The sequence below is a fragment of the Macrobrachium rosenbergii genome, chromosome 22 (assembly GCF_040412425.1).
Source record: "Macrobrachium rosenbergii isolate ZJJX-2024 chromosome 22, ASM4041242v1, whole genome shotgun sequence".
NCBI lineage: Eukaryota > Metazoa > Arthropoda > Malacostraca > Decapoda > Palaemonidae > Macrobrachium > Macrobrachium rosenbergii.
In genome coordinates this window covers 20,168,056-20,193,171 of record NC_089762.1, presented here as the reverse complement: position 1 = coordinate 20,193,171, position 25,116 = coordinate 20,168,056, and the positions used below count along the sequence as shown (strand labels likewise).

General features: G+C 35.1%; 1 protein-coding gene across 3 annotated transcripts in view; it reads right to left on the bottom strand.

Moving 5' to 3' along the window:
• The window catches only part of LOC136850619 (BRCA1-A complex subunit RAP80-like), a 203,384-nt gene that overhangs the window by 48,691 nt on the left and 129,577 nt on the right, over positions 1-25,116 (bottom strand). For all 3 annotated transcript variants that reach the window (XM_067124313.1, XM_067124314.1, XM_067124315.1), the window contains exons 5-6: positions 20,000-20,136; positions 15,593-15,682 (exon numbers count right to left, since the gene is read on the bottom strand). In XM_067124313.1, the coding sequence (XP_066980414.1) occupies positions 15,593-15,682; positions 20,000-20,136 (227 nt within the window). The remainder of the gene's footprint in view (positions 1-15,592; positions 15,683-19,999; positions 20,137-25,116) is intronic.

Sequence of the window (25,116 nt, the reverse complement as noted above, 5' to 3'; positions counted from 1 at the left end):
AGGAATGTCATCTACTAGATTTTCCTGACATGATAAGTTTTTCTGCCTTCTTAGATGTACAACAGACGTGGCAACATTTCCAGAAAAATGTATCTAGCAGAATTATTAAGCCTTTAAGACGGGGCCTGTCTCTCATCTTGGTAAGTTTAGCAAGAGCACCATGTGAACCTTATGAAATTCATCTTTTCTTGACTCTACACTGACGATGGTCTTGCTCTTGGCATTTGCACCTTTGAGCTTTGTGGCGTATCAGATAGTTACTCACACAAAAAGCTAGACTCTTTTATCTAAATTTGCAGCTGATTTTGTTGTGAAGCCTCAAACCTCGCAAAACTGGTGATCCCACTACAGAGCCTTTGTCACTTAAACCCTTAGTCAATGCAGTGATGATATTCTTTCCCGTATTAGAACCTATTGGTTATACAGGTATCTCCAAAGAACTTACAACACTAAATAAGGAACAGTCAGACTTTCTTTCCACAAGAAAACTTAAGACAGGTCACAAGAAATACATCCTCTTTTGGATTTAGGAGAGAGTACAGTAATATTTGAGCCTATGAATGCATGATGGATGACAAAGTATCCCCAGATGAAGTCAGTGCTCAAGATATAATATTTTTATCAAATTCATTAATTTTCAAAGTGCAATCTGTATACCAATACTGTTTTAATGGAGGAATCTTGGTGATGTCTAAACAGTTGATTTCTAATTATATGATTCATGAAGAAAGCATATGATAATTATTACCTAAGCATTTTTACCTAATATTTATCACATCTTAATATTGCTGCTTAAAATTACCGACTGAAAATGCTGTAACAAGTATAAACTGAGTTGTTTCTCAGTTGAGTTGAGATTTTTATGCTAGTTTTTTTCTGAACTCAAAATCGTTGAGCTTAATCATAAGCGTATCTAAACACCAAATACATAAAAAGCACTGACTGACAGGGAGAGCTGTGAGCACTATGATTCTGCTGCAAAATTTATATGAAAACAGTGAAATATAGTATTGCATTGTGCTATGAACTGACAAATGATGTCTCTGAAGAAATTAAAGATAAATTTTATACATATCTGCAGAAAGTGACAGATAAACCACAAAAGAAAAAAAAAATTATTGTTGGTGATGTAAATGCAAAAGTTGGTAGGAACAATGAAAATATGGAGGATTTAATGGGCAGAGAAGGGCTGGGAAAGACTGCAAACAAAATGGGGTGCAATTTATTAGTTTCTGTGTGCAAATAACTTGATGACTGGAGGTAGTACTCTTTTCAACAAAAGGACATCTAAAAATACACTTTAACTTCTTTAGAAACCAAATAGATCACAGTGGCATTAATTACAAGAGAATAAGAACAATGGGGAAGCTACGAGCTACAGAGGAGCAGATGTTAGCAATATTTACCAACTTGTCTCTGCTATGTTAAAGTTGAAATTAAAAGCACCCAACAAAGCAGCTGACAGAGCACTGTTTCTAGGTTTAATACAAAAGAACTTATTGAAAATGAACTCCAAGAGGATTAAGTAATTAGATGAAAAAATAGATTTTCTTTTCAAGAAATCTTATCTGAGGAGGAGCAGATGATGAATGACAGGTTTGACATCAAGAATGCATATCAATCTGCTGGTAAAGAAGTACTGGGATATGGAGTAAGAAGATGGAAACCTTGAATGTATATCATATGAGACTGGGATACAATACTGAATACACAGAAACAAAAGGTACATGCAGACATATTTCAGGAAACAGAAGACGATTGCAAAGTAGAACGTGGTGAATACTAAAGATAAAGAAGTTTAATGAAGATTAAGAAGAGGTAAGAAGGCTTCAGAAATGGGCAGATGATGTTGACAAGGAAGTGGCATTGGTGTTATGACAGCCCCAGTGAATTATTAATGAAATACCTATGGGTGGAAAGAAAGAGGGAAATACCTGTTAAAAGGATGGATGGGTCAATGATAACATCAGTTGAATAAATGCAGCATCAGAAAGCATTTCTGTGATGTCATGACAAGAGATATGAGGGAAATAATTTGACAGAGAAAGGAGAAGCTGACATGACATGAATGTACATTAGAGTGAATTTTTCATTAATCTATCTTTTTCTATACTGTATACAGCAACCCCCAGATTTGCGGGCTCACGATTTGCAGGATTTTTGTGGAACCTATCTAAAAATTATTTGTGGGAAAACTCGCCCTTTAGGGTTTTTTCGTCAATAAATATTCACTAATTAGTGTATTTTGATGTTATTTTCATGACTAAATACATTTTTATGATAAAATAATGACTTAATAATTTTCAAATATTATTACGATTAATAAGATTAAATAATAATAATAATAATAATAATAATAATAATAATAATAATAATAATACTGTAAGATTAAATAATATGTAATAAGATGCATTAGTACTAATGTTTCTCTTTCTCTCTTTCTCCCCTCCGATTTCAGTTCTCTTTCTCTTTTCTCCTACTGTGATAAAAAGTTAAGTATACCTTCGTTTAACCAGACCACTGAGCTGATTAACAGTTTTCCTAGGGCTGGCCCAAAGGATTAGACTTATTTTACGTGGCTAAGAACCAAATGATTACCTAGCAATGGGACCTACAGCTTACTGTGGCATCCGAACCATATTATAGGGAGAAATGAATTTCTATCACCAGAAATAAATTCCTCTGATTCTTCACTGGCCGGCCGGAGATTCGATCTCGCGGCCAGCAGAGTGCTAGCTGAGAACGGAACCCACCCGCCCAACAAAGAACTCTCCTACTGTGATGAGAGAATATATATTTGTTTTGTATGATAAATAAATGATTTACCTAATAATAAGAACTAATTTTTAAATATTAATAAGATATGATAATAATAATAATAATAATAATAATAATAATAATAATATACTGCAATTACAACATTATGCATTTCTGTAGTAAGTAAATGAAAAAATTTAAACAAACAAATTTCACTGACCCCAATCTTTTTTCATGAGTTTCAGAGATCATGGGGGAGGGTGAACCTGTCAAATGTGTCAAGTAACCAGACAGCAAAGGTTCAGCGTTGCCAACAACTAGGAAGGATACGTGATACTGAAAAATCTCTCTCTCTCTCTCTCTCTCTTTGCCAAAGGGTAGAATGTGAAAATAAACAGATACTTAGTTCATAGTGTTTTAAAACATAACGGGTCTTTGGAAGACAAAAAACAAGCATGAATTTTTTTTGTTGTCAGTCACTTAAAGAGAAATGGATTAAAATTCCTTGAGAGATTAAAGAGATAGCTCTCTCTCTCTCTCACTTGTGCTGGCTGAATATAAATTAGTGGTAACTCTATCTTTCTGTTGGCTGGGAGGGTTAGAAGTACGTATGTATATATTTTTAAGGGTAGTAATGTTTAAGATGACTTTGAAATTATATCAACAACAGGATGATACTTTAAAGTAAAAATTTGGTATTTGAACTTTCAAGATAGGCAGTTAAGCATTTTTAGAGGGAGGGTGTTGACTATTCATGGATTTTTTAACTATTCATGGGGGGGGTCTGGTATGCATGACCCGCAAGTAAGGGGGGTCTACCGTATTGTTTACTCATTTTACTTGATTAGATTAGTTACTTTACCTCTTACATTTTTCACTGCTGTATTCCTTCTCAATACTATACATACAGGCAGTCCCTGGTTATCGGTGGCCTCGGTTATCGGTGGCCTTGGTTATTGGCGATCCGGTTTTGCGGCACTTGTCTTGTGACGATAACTGGATTTTCAGCGCCGATATGCGTCCACCTCCGGTCATCGGCGCTGATAACCAGGGACCAACACTATTATCGCCGATTTTCAGTTACTGGCAATTTTCAGTTATCGTCACGCCGTCGCAAACAGAACCTCCACCGATAACTGGGGACTGCCTATATATACAGTATAATGTACAATTTTCCAACATTAGGCCATTTCCTCTACCAGGGTGGATCCAAAGAAAATTTCCAGAACATTAGCTCCTTCAAACCCCTACATAGAAAAATCAACTGTACTTAGCACATTGAACTATTAACCCCTACTTTGCACACATTCTGGTGTTTTCTGGATATTAAAGCACTTCCTTCCCAATAAAGCTGTCACACCACCTATACACATCACTTTTTAGGTCATTCTCCCCAATCTTGACCTAATATTTCTGAATTACAGTACAGGCAGTCCCCGGTTATCGGCGGGGTTCCATTTCTAAGGGTGTGATGATAACCGAAAATCGCTGCTAACCGAAAATCGGCGATTTCGGGACTTTTTCGGCAATTTTTCGTTATCGGGCCAAAAAGCGCTGCTTTTTCTCGCCCTGTTTTCCAAACACAATTAAGTTTCTTTCCAAGCTTTTGCATAAATTATTATTGCTTCTTGATTTATGCATTCTGTGACTAATATCTTTACTTATTCTAACACCACTTTATATATTTACTACCAAATGCTCACTGATATTAACCGCTTTCATTTTTCCACCATCCATATCAACATTCACTGATCCATCTTCCTGGTTTCCATTTACCATCATAACTTTACTCTTACACTTACACCCAACATTCTTCTCTTGCAAAAACTTTCAAACATGACAGTTTTTAATTAATGTGTATTTTTCATAGCTACTAAACCTACCCTTGCTCTCGTTTTCTTGCTTCGTATGAGACCAATCCTCGTTCTACTTGCAGTAGATGAGTCTAATGATTGTAACGTAGCTAATCCTTGCCCTGAGTGTCGTTCTTCGTCTCCTAAGCAATGGAGGGTCTTTGCCAAGAAGAGACAGCATAAGAGGAAATCGGAGGAGCCATCTTGGGAAGGGTCCTCTCCTCCTTCAATGGATGCTTCTCAAGCTCCCCTATTGTTCTGCCTCTCCCTTGACCAAACCTCCTCCAGTTGCTTCTTCTTCCTTAGAAGATTTTACCTCTTCCTATTCTTTCCCTTTTGCTGCCCCCATTCTCTCAGGAGGGGAGGCTCCCCCCTTCTCCCACTGGAGGGTGGAGGCAGCACCATCTTGTTCTACTGTTTCAGGATCTGATGCATAGAAGAAGTCAGACATTTGGGCCTCTTTAGGCCTATCAAGGGTACCAACCTTAGACTGCCTGTTATCCCACTTCATGTCTTCTCTCATTCCCGTGTTGGTCGCCACGGCAGTTCCCAGTCCCCCTGCTCATCGCTCATCTGGGTCGAGTGCTACTGTTCCTGGTGTGTCTCATCTGCCATCAGACCTTTCCACGCATCATCCTGGGTCAACTCCTGTTAAGGCGACGTCTCCTTGGGTTCCCAGCTCAGCCATCATGACATTTCCAGGCCAGTGGCTCTCCCTGCTCCTGTGCCTAGGGCCTCAGTCCCTGTGACTTAGTATGGTCTGCGGTGACATCATCTGCTCCTGCTCCATCTCCAGACTCTCTCATCCAAGCTGTGGTGGACAGAGTTGACATCGTCTTCCGAAAGAGGTACGGACATGTTTTGAAGAAGAAATGATGTAGTCCTCCCTCTCCATCATCTTCTTAGTCTTCTTCGTCCTCGTCGTCTTTGTCTTTTAGCCCGCTCGGTCCTCCCCCATCAGATGTTGGAGGAGTAGGGACTGCATCGCTGCTCCCCGCCAGAAGAATCATACGACCATTTCTGTTTCTCTGTTGTCTCCCGACTACATACGTGGCTCTCCTGTTTGCGAATTTGTTCCTGGTGCCGATGTGTAATGTCCATAAAGCCGGATTGCCAATAACAAGGCCGCTGATAACCGGGACTGCCTGTATTTTAATACACTTCACTTTCAGCAAAAACTTTTCTATAAATATTCTCATCAGACTCCATACTGCCTCTACAGTGATTCTGTTAAAAGCATTTTTAAGGCCCATAAATGCCACAAGTAGCCTCTCCTTTTTCCTGTAAAACTTATCGAAAGACAATTCTGTAAAAAAAATTTATTCAACACACCATGTTACTTGTCTAAATTCTATCAGTCCTTCTGTCATCTGTTCCACTGCTCCACTTTCTCCATTAAAATACTACCATGTACTTTTGCTGGTATACTAAGTACTGTAATGCTATGGCCCTAAAATTCTCACAGATGCTTCTTTCACCTTTACCTTCAAACAATGGATTAATTACCCCTCTCATCCATTCATTCAGACCCTCTTCTTCATCCAGATATAATTTACAAATCATGGTTGGCCCTCAATTTCAATCTCAATCATACTGCAGCATTTCACTTGTAACTTTTGTCTCCTGGGTCTTCACACTGTTCAGCATCTTTATCGCTGCCCTTACATCATCAGTCATTTTCAGAAACATTCTCAACCTTATAATAATCCCTTCCACTTTAACCATTCAGCTCTTCTATCTTTTTGCCCCCACATCAAACAAATCTTCAAAACACAGGATTGCATTCACTTACATCTCTCCATTTAAAACTTTTATTCTCAAATCCATTTGTCCAACAGCTTCTCTCTCTCTCTCTCTCTCCATTTACTGCCCAACAGAACAACTTTTATTCTTAAAGACCTTGTACACCCCTCACTATTTTTATTATGTATCTTCTTTCTCTATCTAACTTTCTTCCTGCATGCCAGCAAATGAACTTCCTTTCTTTCATGAAACTGCACTAAAATAATCTCCATTTTCCTTCACTAAACCCTATTTTCCCATCCCACCACTTATTACAGTAATACCTTGAACTTGCAAGATTCGAGTTGCACGAATTCACAGACACACGAATTTTTCATTGGAACCTAACTAATGGTCATACACGAGTTTTTCACAGACACACGAACACTGAGAAACCCAGCAAAAGTGTTTGTTTAATTTTTTATGTAATTTATAAGTTTTCAAGCTTTTATGTATAAATTACATTAAATATTATTAAAAGTAATAATTTCTCTCTCTCTCTCTCTCTCTCTCTCTCTTTTAGTGAGATGAATTTTTATGGTACAGGTATACAGGTATGTTTATTTGTATGATAAACTTTTTACCTAATAATTAGTACTAATTTTCAAATAATAATAATAATAATAATAATAAAACTGTAATTACAAAATTCGTATTATTTTGAACAAATTCTTCCCTCATCTTTTGTAAGAAGGAGGTGAAGGCAAAAGCTGTCAGACATGTCATTTAACTTGACAAGGAGGGGAGTGTTGCTAATCAGTGGTCAAATTTTTCTTGTAATTCTCTCTCTCTCTCGTTCGAAGTTAGCCAACCTACGCATTACACCACTGTTTCTCTGTATGTCTTTAACTGTACAGTACATGATTTTCAATTGATCTAATTTTCCCCGTACTGTTTACAAACTGTAAATGCGCCGTTCTAAAACATAGAGACATAGAGCATTTCAGAGCAAAGAGAAAGTGACAGAATAAAGAATTTTTTACAAACAGGTTGAGAAGACTTCTAAAAATAGATCGGCAGAATGGGTGAGAGAGTCACACCATTTATTTCTTTTTTTAAGGGTAATGTATTAAGCTAACTTTTAAATGTAAATACAGTAACTTTAATTTCATTTAATAGTTAGTTTAATAATGAATTTCCATCTTTTGATATCTAACGCAAGAATAACTTTCTCTCTCTCTCTCTCTCCCGTAATAATTCATAAATAATATAACTTGATATTTCAAGTAAGGACAATCTCTCTCTCTCTCTCTCTCTCTCTCTCTCTAGTGTATTATTCTCTCAGTCTCTGTAATAACTGATAAATAATTTCACTCTCTTCAGTAAGGACAACCCTTATCTCTCTCTCTCTCTCTCTCTCTCTCTCTCTCTCGTTCATAGTTAGCGCTCACACATTTTTACAACTTAATTCTTTGTACATCTTTACCTGTACAGTAGATGGTTTAAATTGATCTAATTTGACCTGTATCGTCTCACGTGTAAATGCGCTAGTGTTGCAAATACGTTCTAAAACATAGAGACATAATAGCTAAGAGTTGTATTAGTGAAAATGTAAAACACTGTTTGTTCATGAAAAGCATTTCAGAACAAAGAGAAAAAGATGCAGAATAAAGTTGTTAAAAAGAGGTTGAGACGATTCTAAAAATAGATCGGTTGAGAGAGAGAGAGAGAGAGAGAGAGAGAGAGAGAGAGAGAGAGAGAGAGAGAGAGAGAGAGAAATTCTTCCAAATCTCAGTTTTTATGTCAACCACTTATTTTCTTTTTTAAGGGTAATGTATTAAGCTAACTTTTAAATGAAATTACAAGTAACTTTAATTTCATTTAAAAGTTAACTTAATAATCTGGGAGCATGATTAGGGTCATATTTCGTGTTTAAACTTTAGAAATAAGCATTTATTAGCCTTTTTAGAGGCCATGCCAAACTTACGTGAAAATTCACCCTGCGCGAGGGGTTCTAGAACCTAACCTCGCGTAAGTTCGGAGTATGACTGTATTTCATTCCATCCTCCTACCCACCTATAACCACAAACATTGCCCCTATGACCTCATCCACAAGTTTTACATGCTCTTCAACCACTCTTTCTACTTATGTGTCTTCAACCCTTACCATCATTTAATCCATTTTCTACTTGTTATTCTCATTTCCTTCTCACCAACTTGTCTTAATTATTTTTACCACTGATCTTTTTTTTTCAGTTTTGTCTTCAACCAAATAACAATCAGACAGACCACTAACACTCCTACCAACATTACATCCCTCTTTCATTTACTTTGAACTAGCGTGTGTGTGTGGGCAATCTAACAAACTTTTCCTCACCATTTTCTCTTTAAAAACACACTAATGATTATTCTTCTTTGGAAGCTATGTATTTCCACCCAAAATCAGCCCTCTTTCCAAACACATTTCCACATCACTCTCCATTCTAATTTACTAAAGCAACCTCTTTGCATTCATTTCACCTAGCAAAATCGACTCTTTCATGCTCTCTGAATCCTGCTAGATACAGAATCAAGCTGTCCTTCATTTTTTTACCATTTGTTAATCATATACACTCACTATTAAAACTTTTACTCCTGCCACATTCAGTCTTACCCATACAGTCCTTGACCTAATTCATTTGTCCTCTTTCAATCATCCCCAAGAGTATTCCTGACACTATAACCCTTACCTCTTTGACTTCTCTACACCCTTCAGCTACCTTTGATACAATCACACAATGCCCTTTCACTTTTCTTTCTCTTAATTCCAAGATATCGAGTTTTCTTTCCTTTAACAAATCAGCTATCATACATTTCTTCTCTTTTGAACCACATCCACAAACATTAAGATACCTAACTTAGCATTTTATTCTTTCTCTGATTTTTCCATTATCAATACCGGATATGGGGTTGCAACCCTATGCTATGGTCATTTGATGACATTTACACCAAAGTATGTGGTGGTTACACTACCATTTTCTTCACAATGTTCCACGAGTGAAAGCATGTTCATCTGGCCTCACGAAAAGAGGCTCATCTGCCATTCAGGGGGCATCTCATACCATCAAAGGTGCTCTTCTGCTTATATGAGTAGCTACAGCCTTCGCTATTTTGTAGAAAGAGATATCTGGACTACCGGTAAACCAAGAGCATCCTATTAACATTTGCAACAAAAACCTATTATGCTTTTAATACACTTACAGTGGAGACATGTCATTTGCAAAGTGGGGGAGATTTAGAACTACAAAATACAATACATTAAGAAGATGACACTAGGAGGTGTAATGTTCAGTGGTGGGACATTGCAGACATCAAATATTGTGACTGTATAATCATGTGATAAGAAGGTAAAAGAAGATGATATGGATTATTATTATTTAGATTAACCAAAGCAAAAAACTAATTTACTTAGCTATTACAAGGCTGGCATGAAGGATTTATCTTTTTAATAATAAAATTGCTATTTTATATAATTACAGTTTTTATCAAATTTAATAGCTGGGTTAATTAAAAATTATCAAGATTCTGACAAAATTACTGCAATCACTGTTTCAAACTTGACATTTGTTTTTTATTATACTTTGGACATCCACACAATAAATGCTTAACTGTAGTGTTACTTTACTCTCTTCACATAGTATAGGAATTGAATCATATGGGCTGCTCATCAAATATCCAGAAGTGAAATGAATAACCAATTCTAAGATGAGTCAAAATTACTTGTGTGTTGTTCCTTTTGACACAATAAATCACATACTGCAACATTAGGCTTGATATGTTTTCATTTGTTGCTATCAGGTTGATTATTCCATAGATATTGTCATTTACTGAATATAGGCAGAGGACCCTCTTTCAAGCTGGTAGAGTTGAAAGTAATTGCTGCATCTGCTGCATTCAATTTATAGTTTTTCAATCTTTCTCTTTTTAATAGTAATGTAAGATGTATTTGGAATGATATTACTGTAAAGTGTTTTTGGATGATAGAACATACTGTACAATATCTAAAATATTTGCTGATTATTTTCATTTTTTTTCCAGTCTGCTTGCTTTTATTGAAAGCAGACTGAAAATAACATGAAAATTAGCAAATATTTTTTAGATATTGTACAATATGCTCTATCATCAAAAACACTTTACAGTAATATCATTCAAATACTGTACATCTTACATTACTTTAGAGAGAGAGAGAGAGAGAGAGAGAGAGAGAGAGAGAGAGAGAGAGAGAGAGAGAGAGAGAGAGAGAGAGAGAGAGAGAGAGAGAATCATAAACCTGTTTGCTCATTACAGGGCTCACCCCGGAATGAGCTTAACTACAGTACTACAGCATAAGTACATTGTACATCATCTTTACCATAAAACTGTAATCCCACGAACACAATATGAAAAATACAATAATTAGTTAATAAACAGTGTTGCTCTCTACGAAAAAAAAAGTGAATTAGTGACAATTTTAATTTTTACCAATGTAAAAGGAAAACGGAACGACCTCAATACTATGAGAGAAAATGAGTATGCTTATACATGCAGGGGTAACTTGATTAGTTGTCAAACATTCTGTAAGACAGATTTATTTAATTTGTATTAAAGATTTATTTAGTTTACATTAAACATTTAATAGATATTATTTTAAAATTAGTAAATCATTGTTATAAGCATTTTAGGGGGTGCATATACTTAAAGGGTAACAGTTATAACAGGGTAATCTAAGATGACCTGTGCTGTTTTGGGATGATGGTCTGCGGTGTATTTTGTTTCAATTGATAACATATTGTTTTAGTATGATAATTTAAGGCATATTTTTGTTTGAACTATTAAATTTGGCAGTGAACTTTTAAAATAGGCAGTTACAAGTGTTTTAGTTTAAGGGGTACAGGGTATTTAGCAGTTATAAGCAGTTATGTGTTTTTAGAGGGGATTTTGCATTTCTGCAGATTTTGCATTTCCACGGTGGGTTTTGGAACCTATCCCTGTGAAAAAGTGGGGGAGCACTGTGTGAAGAATAATCCAGCCCCATCACTGAGAGATTCCTTGAAACTGATTAATATGGTATACCAGTTCAATTGCTTAGCCTGTGGATGCCCCCTGCTCTTCCCTTGGTATGACCATATGAAAATGGCTATGAGGATCTGCCATGCTCAAGAGGAAGCAATAAAAAACAACTACTGTACATACAATAAGGACACTGCACTACCAGTATGAAGAATGCAATACAGGCATTCCCTGGGTTATGTCAGACTCGCTTATGTCGTTCTGAGGTTACTATGGTCTTTAAATATATTCATCAAAAACTATTTCCGGGTTACAGCGCATGTTCCAGGTTTACGTCGCCAGTCCGACAGAAGACTGGAACTTTAATATGGCTCCAAAACTGCAGAATGGTCAAAATTTGGAGGTTTTTGATGAAAGGCTCAATCAAAATGCAGGTTACGTCGTTTTCAAAACACCCAAAAGATTAAAATTAAGGTTTTCTTACGATTTTTATAATGTCTCGCGTTACACTGCTTTTCGCTTTGACGTCGCAGTGTCGAACGAACCCCGACATTAATTGGGGACTGCCTGCAGTGGGGAGTAAAGAAATACAGTTAATCACCCATATTTGCGGGGGATGCATCACAACCCCCGCAAATATAGTAGCAAAACTGCAAAATAGTTAACAAACCACTTAAAAATGCTTATAACTGCCTATTTTGGAAAGTTCGATAACAAATGTATACCTTAAACTAGCACCTCACATCAAATATACTTTAAAATATTACCTCCTATTATTAGAGCACTTGAAATGATATTACATATCATTTCAAAGCCACAACAGGGAGAGAGAGAGAGAGAGAGAGAGAGAGAGAGAGAGAGAGAGAGAGAGAGAGAGACAGTATATCTTTTCTATCAACCACTCTCCCTTTTCTATCTATCTATTCATCCATCTCTCACATTCTGAGTATCCTTTGGCATGTGGGAGAGAGAGAGAGAGAGAGAGAGAGAGAGAGAGAGAGAGAGAGAGAGAGAGAGGAGAGAGAGAGAGAGAGAGAGAGAGAGAGAGAGAGATTTTTCAGTATCATATGACCATCTGTGGGCACCACTCCCCTTCATGGTCAATATGTCAAGTTAATTTACAGGTACTTGTACCCACCCTGCTCTGAAGAATCTGAGAAAAGAAGGGAAGAGACTGGGAATCATATGTATTTGTTTAAAATTTTTAATAATTTACTATACAAATGCAAAAAGTTTTAATTATAGCATGGAAAATATGAAACAAAATTAATAACAAAGTAACATCACGTTTATCTATAACACTACAGTTTACAAAACAAATACAGTAAACATATGTTACATGTACATAAAAATCTATCTCAGTGAGAGAGAGAGAGAGAGATATGAAATACAAAGAACATAATTTAGATTAGATGAGAGAGAGAGAGAGAGAGAGAGAGAGAGAGAGAGAGAGAGAGAGAGAGAGAGAGAGAGAGAGAGAGAGAGAGAGAGAGAGAGATTTTTCAGCATCCTTCATTACCCTTGCAGTCAGTATGTCAAGATATTTGACATATTTGAAAGGTTACACAACACCCCTTCCCCTCTCCAGAGCTTTAAGAAAATGATGAGGGGAAGAATTTTTACTGAACTAAAATCTTCCTAATTCACTGTATTTTCTTTCATGAATTGATATTTTGCTGTGTTTAGTACACTGATATTTGAAAATTAGTAAATCATTTATTTATCACATAAAACAAATAAACATATACAGTATATTACATATGCATGAAATTCTCTCATCTCAGTAAGAGAGAGAGAACTGAGGAAAGGAAGGAGAGAGAGAGAGAGAGAGAGAGAGAGAGAGAGAGAGAGGAGAGAGAGAGAGAGAGAGAGAGAGAGAGAGAGAGAGAGAGAGAGAGAGAATTATTATTTTATCTACATATTATTATTTAACCTATTAAAGTTAATATTATTTGAAAATTAGTACTGCAAATCATTATTTTATCATAAAATGTGTATGTAGGTACAGTACAGTATTTGGACATGAAAATAACATGAAAAATACAGAACATTGCTCTACGAAAAATCCAAGTGGGTGTTTTTCTGAATAATTTATAGATAGGTTCCACAGAAAATTCCGTGAATCGCTGAGTCTGCAAATTGCAAGCCCGCAAATCTGGAGGATTGACTATAATTGGAAAAGTTCCATACCCCAGTTACCTATGGCTGCTCAAGGCACCTTAAACCAGCTGGAGCAGCCATCCCTGAATACAGCACACAAAATTTTCTCCTAACCACCAACATCAGAACCCTGTTAACCATTAATTAGGTAGGCCTGTACCAAGTAATAACCTTTAACACTGCACTCTTGGGTGCAGCTGAGAAACCCTGAGATTCTGGTCAATTTGGTTTATGAGGAAGCCATGTTAGTAAAAAAAAAAAAAAAAAAAAAAAAAAAGTTTTGATGTTTCTACCAAAAGTGATTGTGCAGTAACCATCCTGCACTCTGCTATTTATCTTGTGTAAAAAGTGCCAAATTCGCCATGATAGACCAATCTGCACTTATTTTTTGGTGTGACCATACTCATTAAAGCCTGCACACAATGTGGCCTAAAAACATGTAAAACTGACCTACCTCAATGAAAATAACCTTGCATGTTTTAAAAATGTTATGTAATCACTTCTTTGAATATAGTATCTACATGCAATTTTGTCATAATAGTTGCAGCTTTGGCTGCTTTATCAGCTTAATTTCCTTTAATACCTACATTTTAACCATCTTCATACACTTGGTGAAAATTTAATGTGTTGTGGAAGGATATATTTTGGATTTTAATTTTGAAGGGCTTCCAAAGCACTTCTAGAGTCACTGAGAATTACAAATTTCTATAATGACATATCTTTAATCATTATAATGGCTGATCCAATTAAATACTAGTTTACATGTTTTGCTGAGTAACATGGCTGCAGATCCCATGCCTCATGAAGATTTGGACCCATTAGCACATATCGCATAATGCAAACCTTTACATCTTATATGTTCTATTGCAAGTTTATGATTTTCTGGGGTATATGAAGAGTTTTTGCACAAAGATATCAATTTTGTACAGGTTCAAACCTTATGCATAATCCAAAGAAGACGTAGTTCAATTATTGGAGGAAATCTTATATTTCTCAATTCAAACAGTCTTCTGGCTCTAATTAGGAAAGGTGCAAACTCTGAGTCTCTCATTATGGATCAGATGGGAATTCAGGAAGAAAATTAAAAGACAGAAAAAGAGCAAAAAGAACTCATTACAATTCCACCTCTATAAAGAGAGATGAAGATGATAATGATGAACTGAAGCAACTAAAACTTCTGTTCCATTTTATTACACAGCAATGTGATTCTCAGAGATGATTTAATATCACTGAAACCTATCATAAAGAATATAGGGTCAAATTAACAGCATTGTAAGCCTACTTTAGAAATATAAAAAAAATTCATCAAATAAAATAACCGATGACACATAAGTAGTGTTACCCCATCCTACAATGGAAAAAATTAATTTTAACATAACTAATAATAAACCTGTATGTATCACGAGCCATAATGACATTTATGAATGTTTAAAGAGACAAAAGCTGCATTTAGAAATTCCATTTCCTTCAACATTTTTAATATAATCAGTTACTAAACTTTTAAATCACTGCAATCAATTTTAAAAAATATATTTTCATTCAACAAATTACTTAAAGAACAGCTACAGTTGAGAATTTTAGCTCTGTGGCACCATTAAACCACCTTATGATTTCTATTTAGTATTGCTATAAAATACTACAATTTTTCCATGCAGCATAAATTGAAATTAGACTTTGAAAAGCTCTAACCAGCCACAGATTTGAGCACTACTAATGTTATTAATAGTAGTGTCAAAACCCTGCAGAATTATGGCAAAATGCCAGATATCAAGCTTGCAAAAAATGAAAAAAAGCTTTAACAATTTAGTTCCACAAAAAACTAGCCTAAGGTAATGCCTCTTAAAGAATAAATTATAAATTAAGGCAGAAATTGATAACTTACCTTACAATATACACAGACTACTAAATTTCTTTCAGCTACTGTAGTTGAAAAACACATCTCACAGTGTATTACCTCTTAACTAGTAAAACTACAAAGCAATACTGTCCTATAATCTACTTCAAATAAATGCAAATTACAAATTAAGATCGTAATAGGTATTTAAGACCAGAACAAAATTATTTTTACTTACCTTCTAGCTGGTCAAAAACACTTGAGACTTCAGTAAATAAAGGTCTTGCAACTCTTTTTCTGTCAGATGATGTGCCATTCTGTTCTCTTTCTGAAAGAAATATTCATTTACAAAATAAAAAGACAGGAACTACAGTAATCTTGCGATTATCTGGACTGCCCAACACACCCAGACAAGGGACCAAGGCCCCGAAGATATGTGATATATATAAATTTCAAAAAATTTAAAATTTGAAAAAACCACTCTCCAATGGTTGGCAATGCTGCACAGCCTCAGAAAATGTTGGTGACACTGCTTAAACTCATAAAGAGACTGAGAAAGGGGGTGGGGAAGGCCTAGAAGAGTTTTCAAGGTGGTGGATGTGTCAGATGGCTGGGCGACATGGGAGAGGAGGAGCAGTAAGACTTTAGAGGAATTCACTCAGAGGGGTTGTTTTGGGAAGTGGGTGGAGCTGGGGAGCAGGTTCCCTAGCTAGGAGGGGGTGGGACTGCAGTGTTGTGAAGAGGGCTAGGCAGATGTCTGACATGCTGGAGCGTGTTTTGCTTTGTGTTGTTATGCTTATGACTTGTAATGAAATACATCAAGCACAAAGAAAAAAGAAGAGATACATTATATATATATATATATATATATATATATATATATATATATATATATATATATATATATATATATATATATATATATATATATATATATATATATATATATATGTATATATATATATATGTATCTAATATATATATAATATATATGTATATATATATATATATATATATGTATAACCATAACATGAAAACCTCTATTTACAAAAGTGTCTGTCGTATGCTGGCGGCATTTGGGAGTTCGGCAGCGTTCAGGAGTTAGCGCCGAAGCGGGAAAAAAGTTTTTTTAAAAAATCACACCACGCTTAGTTTTTAAGATTAAGAGTTCGTTTTTGGCTCCTTTTTTGTCATTGCCTGAAGTTTAGTATGCAACCATCAGAAATGAAAAAAAAAAAAATCATTATCATATATAAATATTGAAATATATGAGTGCAAAAAAAAAATTCATATATAATTGTATACAAATCGCGCTGTGAGCAAAACGGTAAAAGCTAACAAGTTATTTTTTTTTCTTTGTATTGTACACTAAATTGCAGTGATTTTGGTATTTAACATATTGTAAAACAATCAAAGCAACACAGAGAAAATATTATCATAAAATGATACATGAATTCGTAACGTGCGGACATGAAAAAAAAAGTATTTTTCAAAAATTCACCATAAATCGAAATATTGTGCTAGAGACTTCCCGTTTGTTGAAAAATGAAGCTAATTGATGGAATATTACTAGACTGTAAGTGTTTTAGCTTACAATTGCAGTTTTCGACCATTTCGAGTTAAAGTTGACCGAAGGTAGAATTTTTTCTATTTATTGTGATTTATATGAAAATATTTCAAAACTGATAAAAGCTACAACCATGAGTTATTTTCTGTTGTATTCTACATGAAATTGCACATTTTCATATATAAAACTTTATGTAACGACTAATATAAAACAGTGCAAATATTACGACAAAGTGACAAAAGAATTTCTGAGATATTCAGGCGAGTTACAAGATGACGTAAGGAAAAATTTTTTTTCAAAAATCACCATAAATCGAAATATTGTGCTAGAGACTTCCAATTTATTGCAAAATGAAGGTAAATGATTGAATATTACTAGAATGTAAAAGTTTTAGCTTACAATTGGATCTTTTTACCATTTTGGTCGAGTTAAAGTTGACCGAAGGTTGAAATTTTGGCAGTTATCGTGATTTATGTGAAAATATTTCAAAACTGATAAAAGCTACAACCATCAGCTATTTTCTGTTGCATTCTACATGAAATTGCGCACATTTTCATATATAAAAGTTTATGTAACGACTAATGTAAAACGATGCAAACATTACGACAACATGACGAAAGAATTTCTGAGACGTTCAGGCCGAAATTACAGCGGCGCAGACGTAAGGAAAAAGTTTTTTTTTTTTTCAGAAATTCACTTTTTCTTTCAGAAATTCACCATAAATCAAAATATTGTGCTAGAGACTTCCAGTTTGTTGCAAAATGAAGGTACATGATTGAATATTACTAGAATGTAAGAGTTTTAGCTTATAATTGCATTTTTTGACCATTTCAGTTGAGTTAAAGTTGACCGAAGCTTGAAATTTTGGCAGTTATCGTCATTTATATGAAAATATGTCAAACACTGATAAAAGCTACAACAATGAGTTATTTTCTGTTGTATTCTACATGAAATTGCACACATTTCCATATATAAAACTTTATGTAACGACTAATATAAATAAAAGGGCAAACATTACGACAACGTGATGAAAAGAATTTCTGGCGTGGGCGTAAGGAAAAAGTTTTTTTTTTAAATTCACCATAAATCAAAATATTGTGCAGAGACTTCCAGTTGGTTGCAAAATGAAGGTAAATGATTGAATATTACTAGAATGTAAGAGTTTTAGCTTACAATTGCATTTTTGACCATTTCGGTCGAATCAAAGTTGACCGAAGTTGAAATTTTTAGCAGTTATCGTGATTTATATGAAAATATTTCAAAACTGATAAAAGCAACAACCATGAGTTATTTTCTGTTGTATTGTACATGAAATTGTGCACATTTTCATATATAAAACTTTATGTAATGGCTAATATAGAACAGTGCAAAAATTACGACAAAATGACAAAAGAATTTCTGAAATTTTCGGCCAAGTTACAGCTGGCGAAAAAAAGTTTTTTTCAAATTCACCATAAATCGAAATATTGTGCTAGAGACTTCCAATTTGTTGCAAAATGAAGTACATGATTGAATATTACTAGAATGTAAGAGTTTTAGCTTACAATTGCGTTTTTTCGACCATTTCGGTCGAGTCAAAAGCTGACCAAGGTTGAAATTTTTGTAGTCGACGACGGGTGCGTCCACTTGGCACCCAACAGACAATTTTAGTCGACGTGTGATACGTCCAGTAGGCGTTTAAGGGTTAAGTGATAAAATATTCTCTTGTGTACTGTTATGTGTGATAATCATAACTGAGAGTCAACTAATCTTGTAATGAAATACTGTACAGTAAATCAAGCAAAGCAAAAAAGAAAAATGGCAAACATGATAATGAGCTAAGAAACACTCATACTATGTAGAGATGGAAAGAAATGCCACATGTAGATGTAAACACACACACACACACAGGCATACAAGTAAAGTTTCCTTGATATTATGAGGTGAAATGAAAAATCATTAATACCAATAAAACAGAAGGTGACCAACTACTTTTTAGTACAGGCAGTCCCCGTTTACCATCGGCATCGGTTAACAGTGTTTGGCTAGCGATGTCGCTAACCGGATTTTCAGTGCCAGTAGGTGGTTTAACGGCATCGATATCAGCCTGATAGCCGGTTAACCGCGCCATTAAGCAGTTTATCAGTGCTATTATCAATGATTTTCTGTTAGCCACACTCAGCCAGGAATGGAATCCCTACCATTGACCGGGGACTGCCTGTAGTGTTCTTAAAATGAATTTGCTTTGGAGAGTCGTCACTGAGAAATGCCATATGTACTAAAGATGTAAACACAGTGTGTTTTACACAAACACAGTTTCCATGATAGTCTTTACTTACTGAATGAATTTACCTTTCGGTACACGGTACTAGGTTAGGCTTTCAAACAAGATTACTGTACCAAACTTATGGCTTATGTAACAATTCATAACCATCTCAAAATTAACAGCCACTGACCAAATAAACAACATAAACAAGTATGACAGAAACACACATATCAGGATACAGTCACCCCCCCAGTATTCATGGGGGGATAGGGACCACAACCACAACCACCCGTGGAAACATATACAGTATATACATTAATCACAGAAAATTCGCCTATTTGCGGTATTTTTTTACAGAGAAATATTCACAAATTACTTTATTTTCATATAATTATTATGACTATATGCACTTTTTGTGATAAAACTATTAAAATATTGAGGTATAAGAATTTTTAGAGGGTTTTTTTGGTGTTTTCAACTATCAAAATAGGCAGTTATAAGCATTTTTAGAGGGGTTTTAAGAATTTGTGGATTTTAGCTATTCGCTGAGGGTAGTGGTAAGCATCCCCTACGAATACCAGGGGTCAACTACATATAAATATACATCTGGTAAGTGGCACCCTAACACATACATATGTATATGCACAGGCATCCCCCCCCACACATACACAAACACTTACACGAAATAGATCAGATAAAACTGTAAGGGGTAAGGTAGCTGCACTTATCAGACAAAGAATTATATAGTTATAGATTATTTTGGAAGGTCCAAAGATAGCACCAATTCCCTTTATGACATGGCGTTATAACCAACAAAACCAACAAGTACTCACTAGGTGTCCTTACTCTTGGAGACATGTCACAGCTTGCTTCTATTTTCTTTTGACAATCCTGGACATGAACAAGATACTCATCTCCTTCTTTTACAACTGAACTGCAATGAACACAGCGTGCAAAATGTGGAGGTGTCCTGAAAAAATAAGAAAAATTTCAAATAAAATAAAATAAAATATTTGTCCCAGTAATCAATGCAGTATAAAACATTTCAAGACAATAAATAAACATCATCTATTTTGGAAGCTAAGTAAGAAGAATTACTAACTCTTCAACTGTATAATTGCTAACGTAAAAATAAAGCATACAAAAATGTCTCATCTGAATATTCTACAAACAGGGACATCTATTAATTCTCGTTAAAGAAATTTACTCTGATCTATTGACTATATAGATATGGTTCTTTTCAGGTTTCAACATCTGGACAGGATAGACTGATATAAGTAAAGCCGATGATCATGATTCAGCTGATGTGCCTCAGCAAGAAACATTTACTAGACCCTGCAATAACAAAAGATGGCAGATATGTATAAATTATTCTTAATTACTAGGCATACAAAAATAAAAATTTAAATGACGAAATACGTTCAAATTTTTCAATCATAAGATCAACATTACTAAAGCATGTCATATCTATAATTTATATTAAATATATCTTAACAAAAATTTGCCAAACCTTCAGTTATGTAATTTCTGTTTATCATAAATATAATATATACTGTACAGTAAACCCCCCTATTCGCGGGGATGCGTACCAGAACCCCCCCCACGTGAATAGCTAAAATCCTCGAATACTTAAAACCCCCCCTCTAAATACACTTAGAACTGCCTATTTTGATAGTTTAAACACGAGAAAAACCCTCTAAAAATGCTTATACCTGAGTATTTTAATAGTTTTATCACAAAAAGTGCATTTAGTCATGAAAATATGAAAATACAGTAATTAGTGAATACTTCTCAGTGAAAAATACCACGAATGGGCGAATTTTCCATGAATAATGGGTAGATATGTTCTACAGAAAAATCCACAAATACGGGGGTTTACTATAAACAACAGAACCCTGGATCTCAATTCTAATCCGTTCCAGAAGAAGAGTCGAGATGCGATTTTGTCGAGATCCGAATTGATTTTTTACATAAGAAGTGGAAATAAATTAATCTGTTCTTGAACATCAGTTATTACCCTAACCTTGCCTTTTTATACAAAACATTGCACATAAATTACAATTAAATAGGTTGAGTTAAATAACACCATATTAGACGCATTTCTTATTTTTAAATGTACAGTAAAACCCCGTATTCGCGGGGGATGTACACCACACACCCCCGCAAATAGCTAAAACCCCCGAATACTTAGAACCCTTCTAAAAACACCTAAAACCCCCTATTTTGATAGTTCAAACACACACACAAAAAAATTCTTATACAGGCATTATCCTCCTTACGATGGGGTTAGGTTCCAAAAAACCCATTGTTTGTTGGAAAAAACGTATCTCGAATATAGCCTAGCCTACACTAGAGTATTAGGTACCATGTATACATATTGTATATGGTAGCCTACCCTACACTATAAAGTACACTCTGTACATACCAGTATAGTAATTATTAATATCAGCTAATTCTGGAGGTTCATGCAGAGTGACTTGATAATTCAGTACAAAGAGAAATTGAATAACAAACAAGAATTAGCTTAGCCTACACTATGGTATACCATATACATATATGGTAGCGTAGCCTACAATATACTGTTCTCTATGTTCACATATCGTATTATACAAACATCAACATAATGAATATGCATCTTTTCCATGGATCTTTTAAAATGTTATGCCTTAATTCACTGTATCCAACAATATTGTATATGTTCTTATATTGCTTTTGTATTATAAATTGTGATCATAGCAATCAATGTTTTGGTTTGGGAATCATTAATGTGGTGTTTATTTCGCCATTTTAACTCAGTTCAGTAAGCTTTTCTTGCTTCTAGTTACCGTAAATGAATCTCTAGATACTTCATATGGGGCAAGGTTATTTTTCGTTACACTGTATGAAGTGTTTTCAAGTCAAAATATAACAAATACGTCTCATTGTGAAATTAATTTAGCTATTTTTTTCGTCAATACATGACACTGGCCGTTTGGAGGCGTTTGTTTTGTGAAAAAAAAATCAAGATTCCGGTCGCTATTTTCACTTGATTTCATCATAATACGAGCTTTATGTATTTATCATTTATCGGAGTAAAAATAGCAGTAATGTGTTCTTTCATGCCCAGTAGTTTTGATTAAAATACTTTCTCTCTAATTTTAATTACAGTCGAGTTTCATCCATGTTGCCAATGCACGATAATTTATAGTCATTAGCAGCTTGAAAATTGTTTTCTCAGACAATGTTTTCTCAGCTTCAGCTACAACTTGCAGCTTAAATTTAGCAGTATATTTCCTTGCCGATCTTTTATCCATACTGAATAAGGGTATAATGTAAAAATATATTAGCACTATTCTACTTATCTTTATTTGTACTATAACTACGGTAATTGTGTACGGTATTACAGTGCGATGGTTGAAATACAAAATGACAGTTTCTTGGTCAGTTGTTTATGGCTGTGCGCATTTACGCAAGAGTATAACGTTACTAACAATACTTTCATCATTCTCTTTTACTTTTTTAACTAGAAAAGTTAAGAATACAGGCAGTCCCTGGTTATCGGCAGCCTCGGTTATTGGCGATCCGGTTTTACGGCGCTTGTCTAGCGACAACGATAACCAGATTTTCGTCACTGATAACTGGTTATCGGCGCTGATCGCCTCTTATCAGCGGCGCTGATCACCGGCTATCGCCGCTGCTAACCAGTTATTGGCGCCGCTAACCGGGGATCAGTGCTATTATCGCCGATTTTCGGTTAGTGGCGATTTTTGGTTGTCGTCACGCTGTCGGGAACGGAACCCCGCCAATAACCGGGGACTGCCTGTACTTTAGTTTAACCAGACCACTGAGCTGATTAACAGCTCTCCTAGGGCTGGCCCAAAGGATTAGACTTATTTTACGTGGCTAAGAACCAATTGGTTACTTAGCAGCGGGACCTACAGCTTATTGTGGAATCCGAACCACATTATAGCGAGAAATGAATATCATAACCAGAAATAAATTCCTCTAATTCTTCATTAGCCGGCGGGAGACTCGAACTCGGGCCTAGCGAGTGCTAGCCCACAACTCTACCAACTCGCCCAACGAGGAACTAAAAGATGGGATAAAGAGATGGAGGAAAAGAAGTTGGTCTATTGTAATTTGGTCTCTCTCATTGCCTGATTGTATGCTGCTGCCTGCGCCTGCGCAAAATTTAAAAATATTTTATAAATATTGTCGTATCAGTATTAATTGTTTACCCCATTGCAAATTCGAATTATCATAAGGCAAATTATGGTAACTCAGCACTACCTGAGTATTTTAATAATTTTATCACAAAAAGTGCATTTAGTCATGAAAATACAGTAATTAGTGAACATTTCTCGGTGAAAAATACCGTGAATGGGCGAATTTTCAACAAATAATGTGTATATATGCTCCACAGAAAAATCCGTGAATAGGTGAGTCCGCGAATCGTGAAGCCGTGAATACGGGGGGTTTACTGTATACTGTATAAAAAAAAAATGCCGTACATCCAATGCAGCCATATTAGGCTACCGATGGTCAACTGAGCGCCGTAGCCTAGGCTAGGCTAGGTACTGTGCTACACTGGGTAGTGCCAAAAGTTGTTGCTAATAATAAAACATTCAAAAACAAGCCTAATTATTACAATTTTAACAAAATATTGAAAACAAGCCAAATGATGTCTTATCACAAACTTAGGAAAAATTGTCTAGATACGTCGGCAGTTTGCCTTTCAGCCATTTGCCATGAGTGGTTGTAAACAAACCATTACACCGCCCTGGTGGCCTGTCGCGGTAACATAAATGTTGTTTATGTATTTATGGTAAATTTCATACAGTCTACTGGAATATTGAATGTATATTACTCTCACAATAAGGTACACAATCCTTTATTCAATATCTTTGGGGCCAGATGTATTCAGTTTTTGGAATTGTTTGGATTTCAGAACTGTGGGTCATCCTGCATTAAAAACATTTTTTTTCCTTTCACGTTTTTTCACAAGTTATTTATTCATTATCGTTATTATTATTTATATCAATATACTATTAAATGAATGTGAGATAACTAAGCTCATCAATAATAAAATAGTGGGACAATTAAGACCATATGTACAATAACACATTTAAAAAAAAAAAATTATTTAAAATATAATATATATGATCAAAATAACTAATTCAACCTGTAAATTTTAATGATAAGTAAGACTATAAAATGCATTTCATCATATCAATCTTGGAGAGGGTCGTTCTTTATTGTTACTTAACGTTGTCATCAGTTTGCAGTCGTAAATTTGAGGATGGGCAGGGAACAGGATTCGCAAGTGATGACGCATCATTCTGACTGTGTGGAATTTTTCATACCACTATATTTAAAGTTAAAATTATTGTTTTCACAAAGAAATAATTATATAAAGCAAATTACTGAGTCATTTTTGCCATCAGCAATCAAATAATCATGATCATGGCAACATTCAAACTTAGTGCTGTACACACAATTTGTGATCGAGATGGCTATAAATAGAACAGAAGTAGAGGCCTGTCACTGGCTAACAACTCACCATGGCAACTAGCCAGCCAATTAGGTTTTAGTTATATTCTGAGAAAGAACATTTTACGCATGTGAAGCTGTCGATGACTTAAGTGGGTGTGTTTTACATAAAACATAGTTGTTAATAGTGTATATGTTTTACTGATTACAAGAATAGAATGAATTCCTTCTCATTACTTTGAGTGCAAAATTGTTGGTTCACACACAGTGTGTGCATATGTGCTAATGCCTGTTGGTTATGAGACTTAAATTAGCAGTATGTCTCTTTAGTCTCTCAAGGAATGTCAATCTATTTCTGCTTCCTGTTTCCATGCGACTGACAAAATTTGCCCTATGTACTACCTGTACTATACATTTTTAAAACATTATGAACACACACACACACTGCATGCATGTGCGCTAATACCCATTGGTTAGAGAC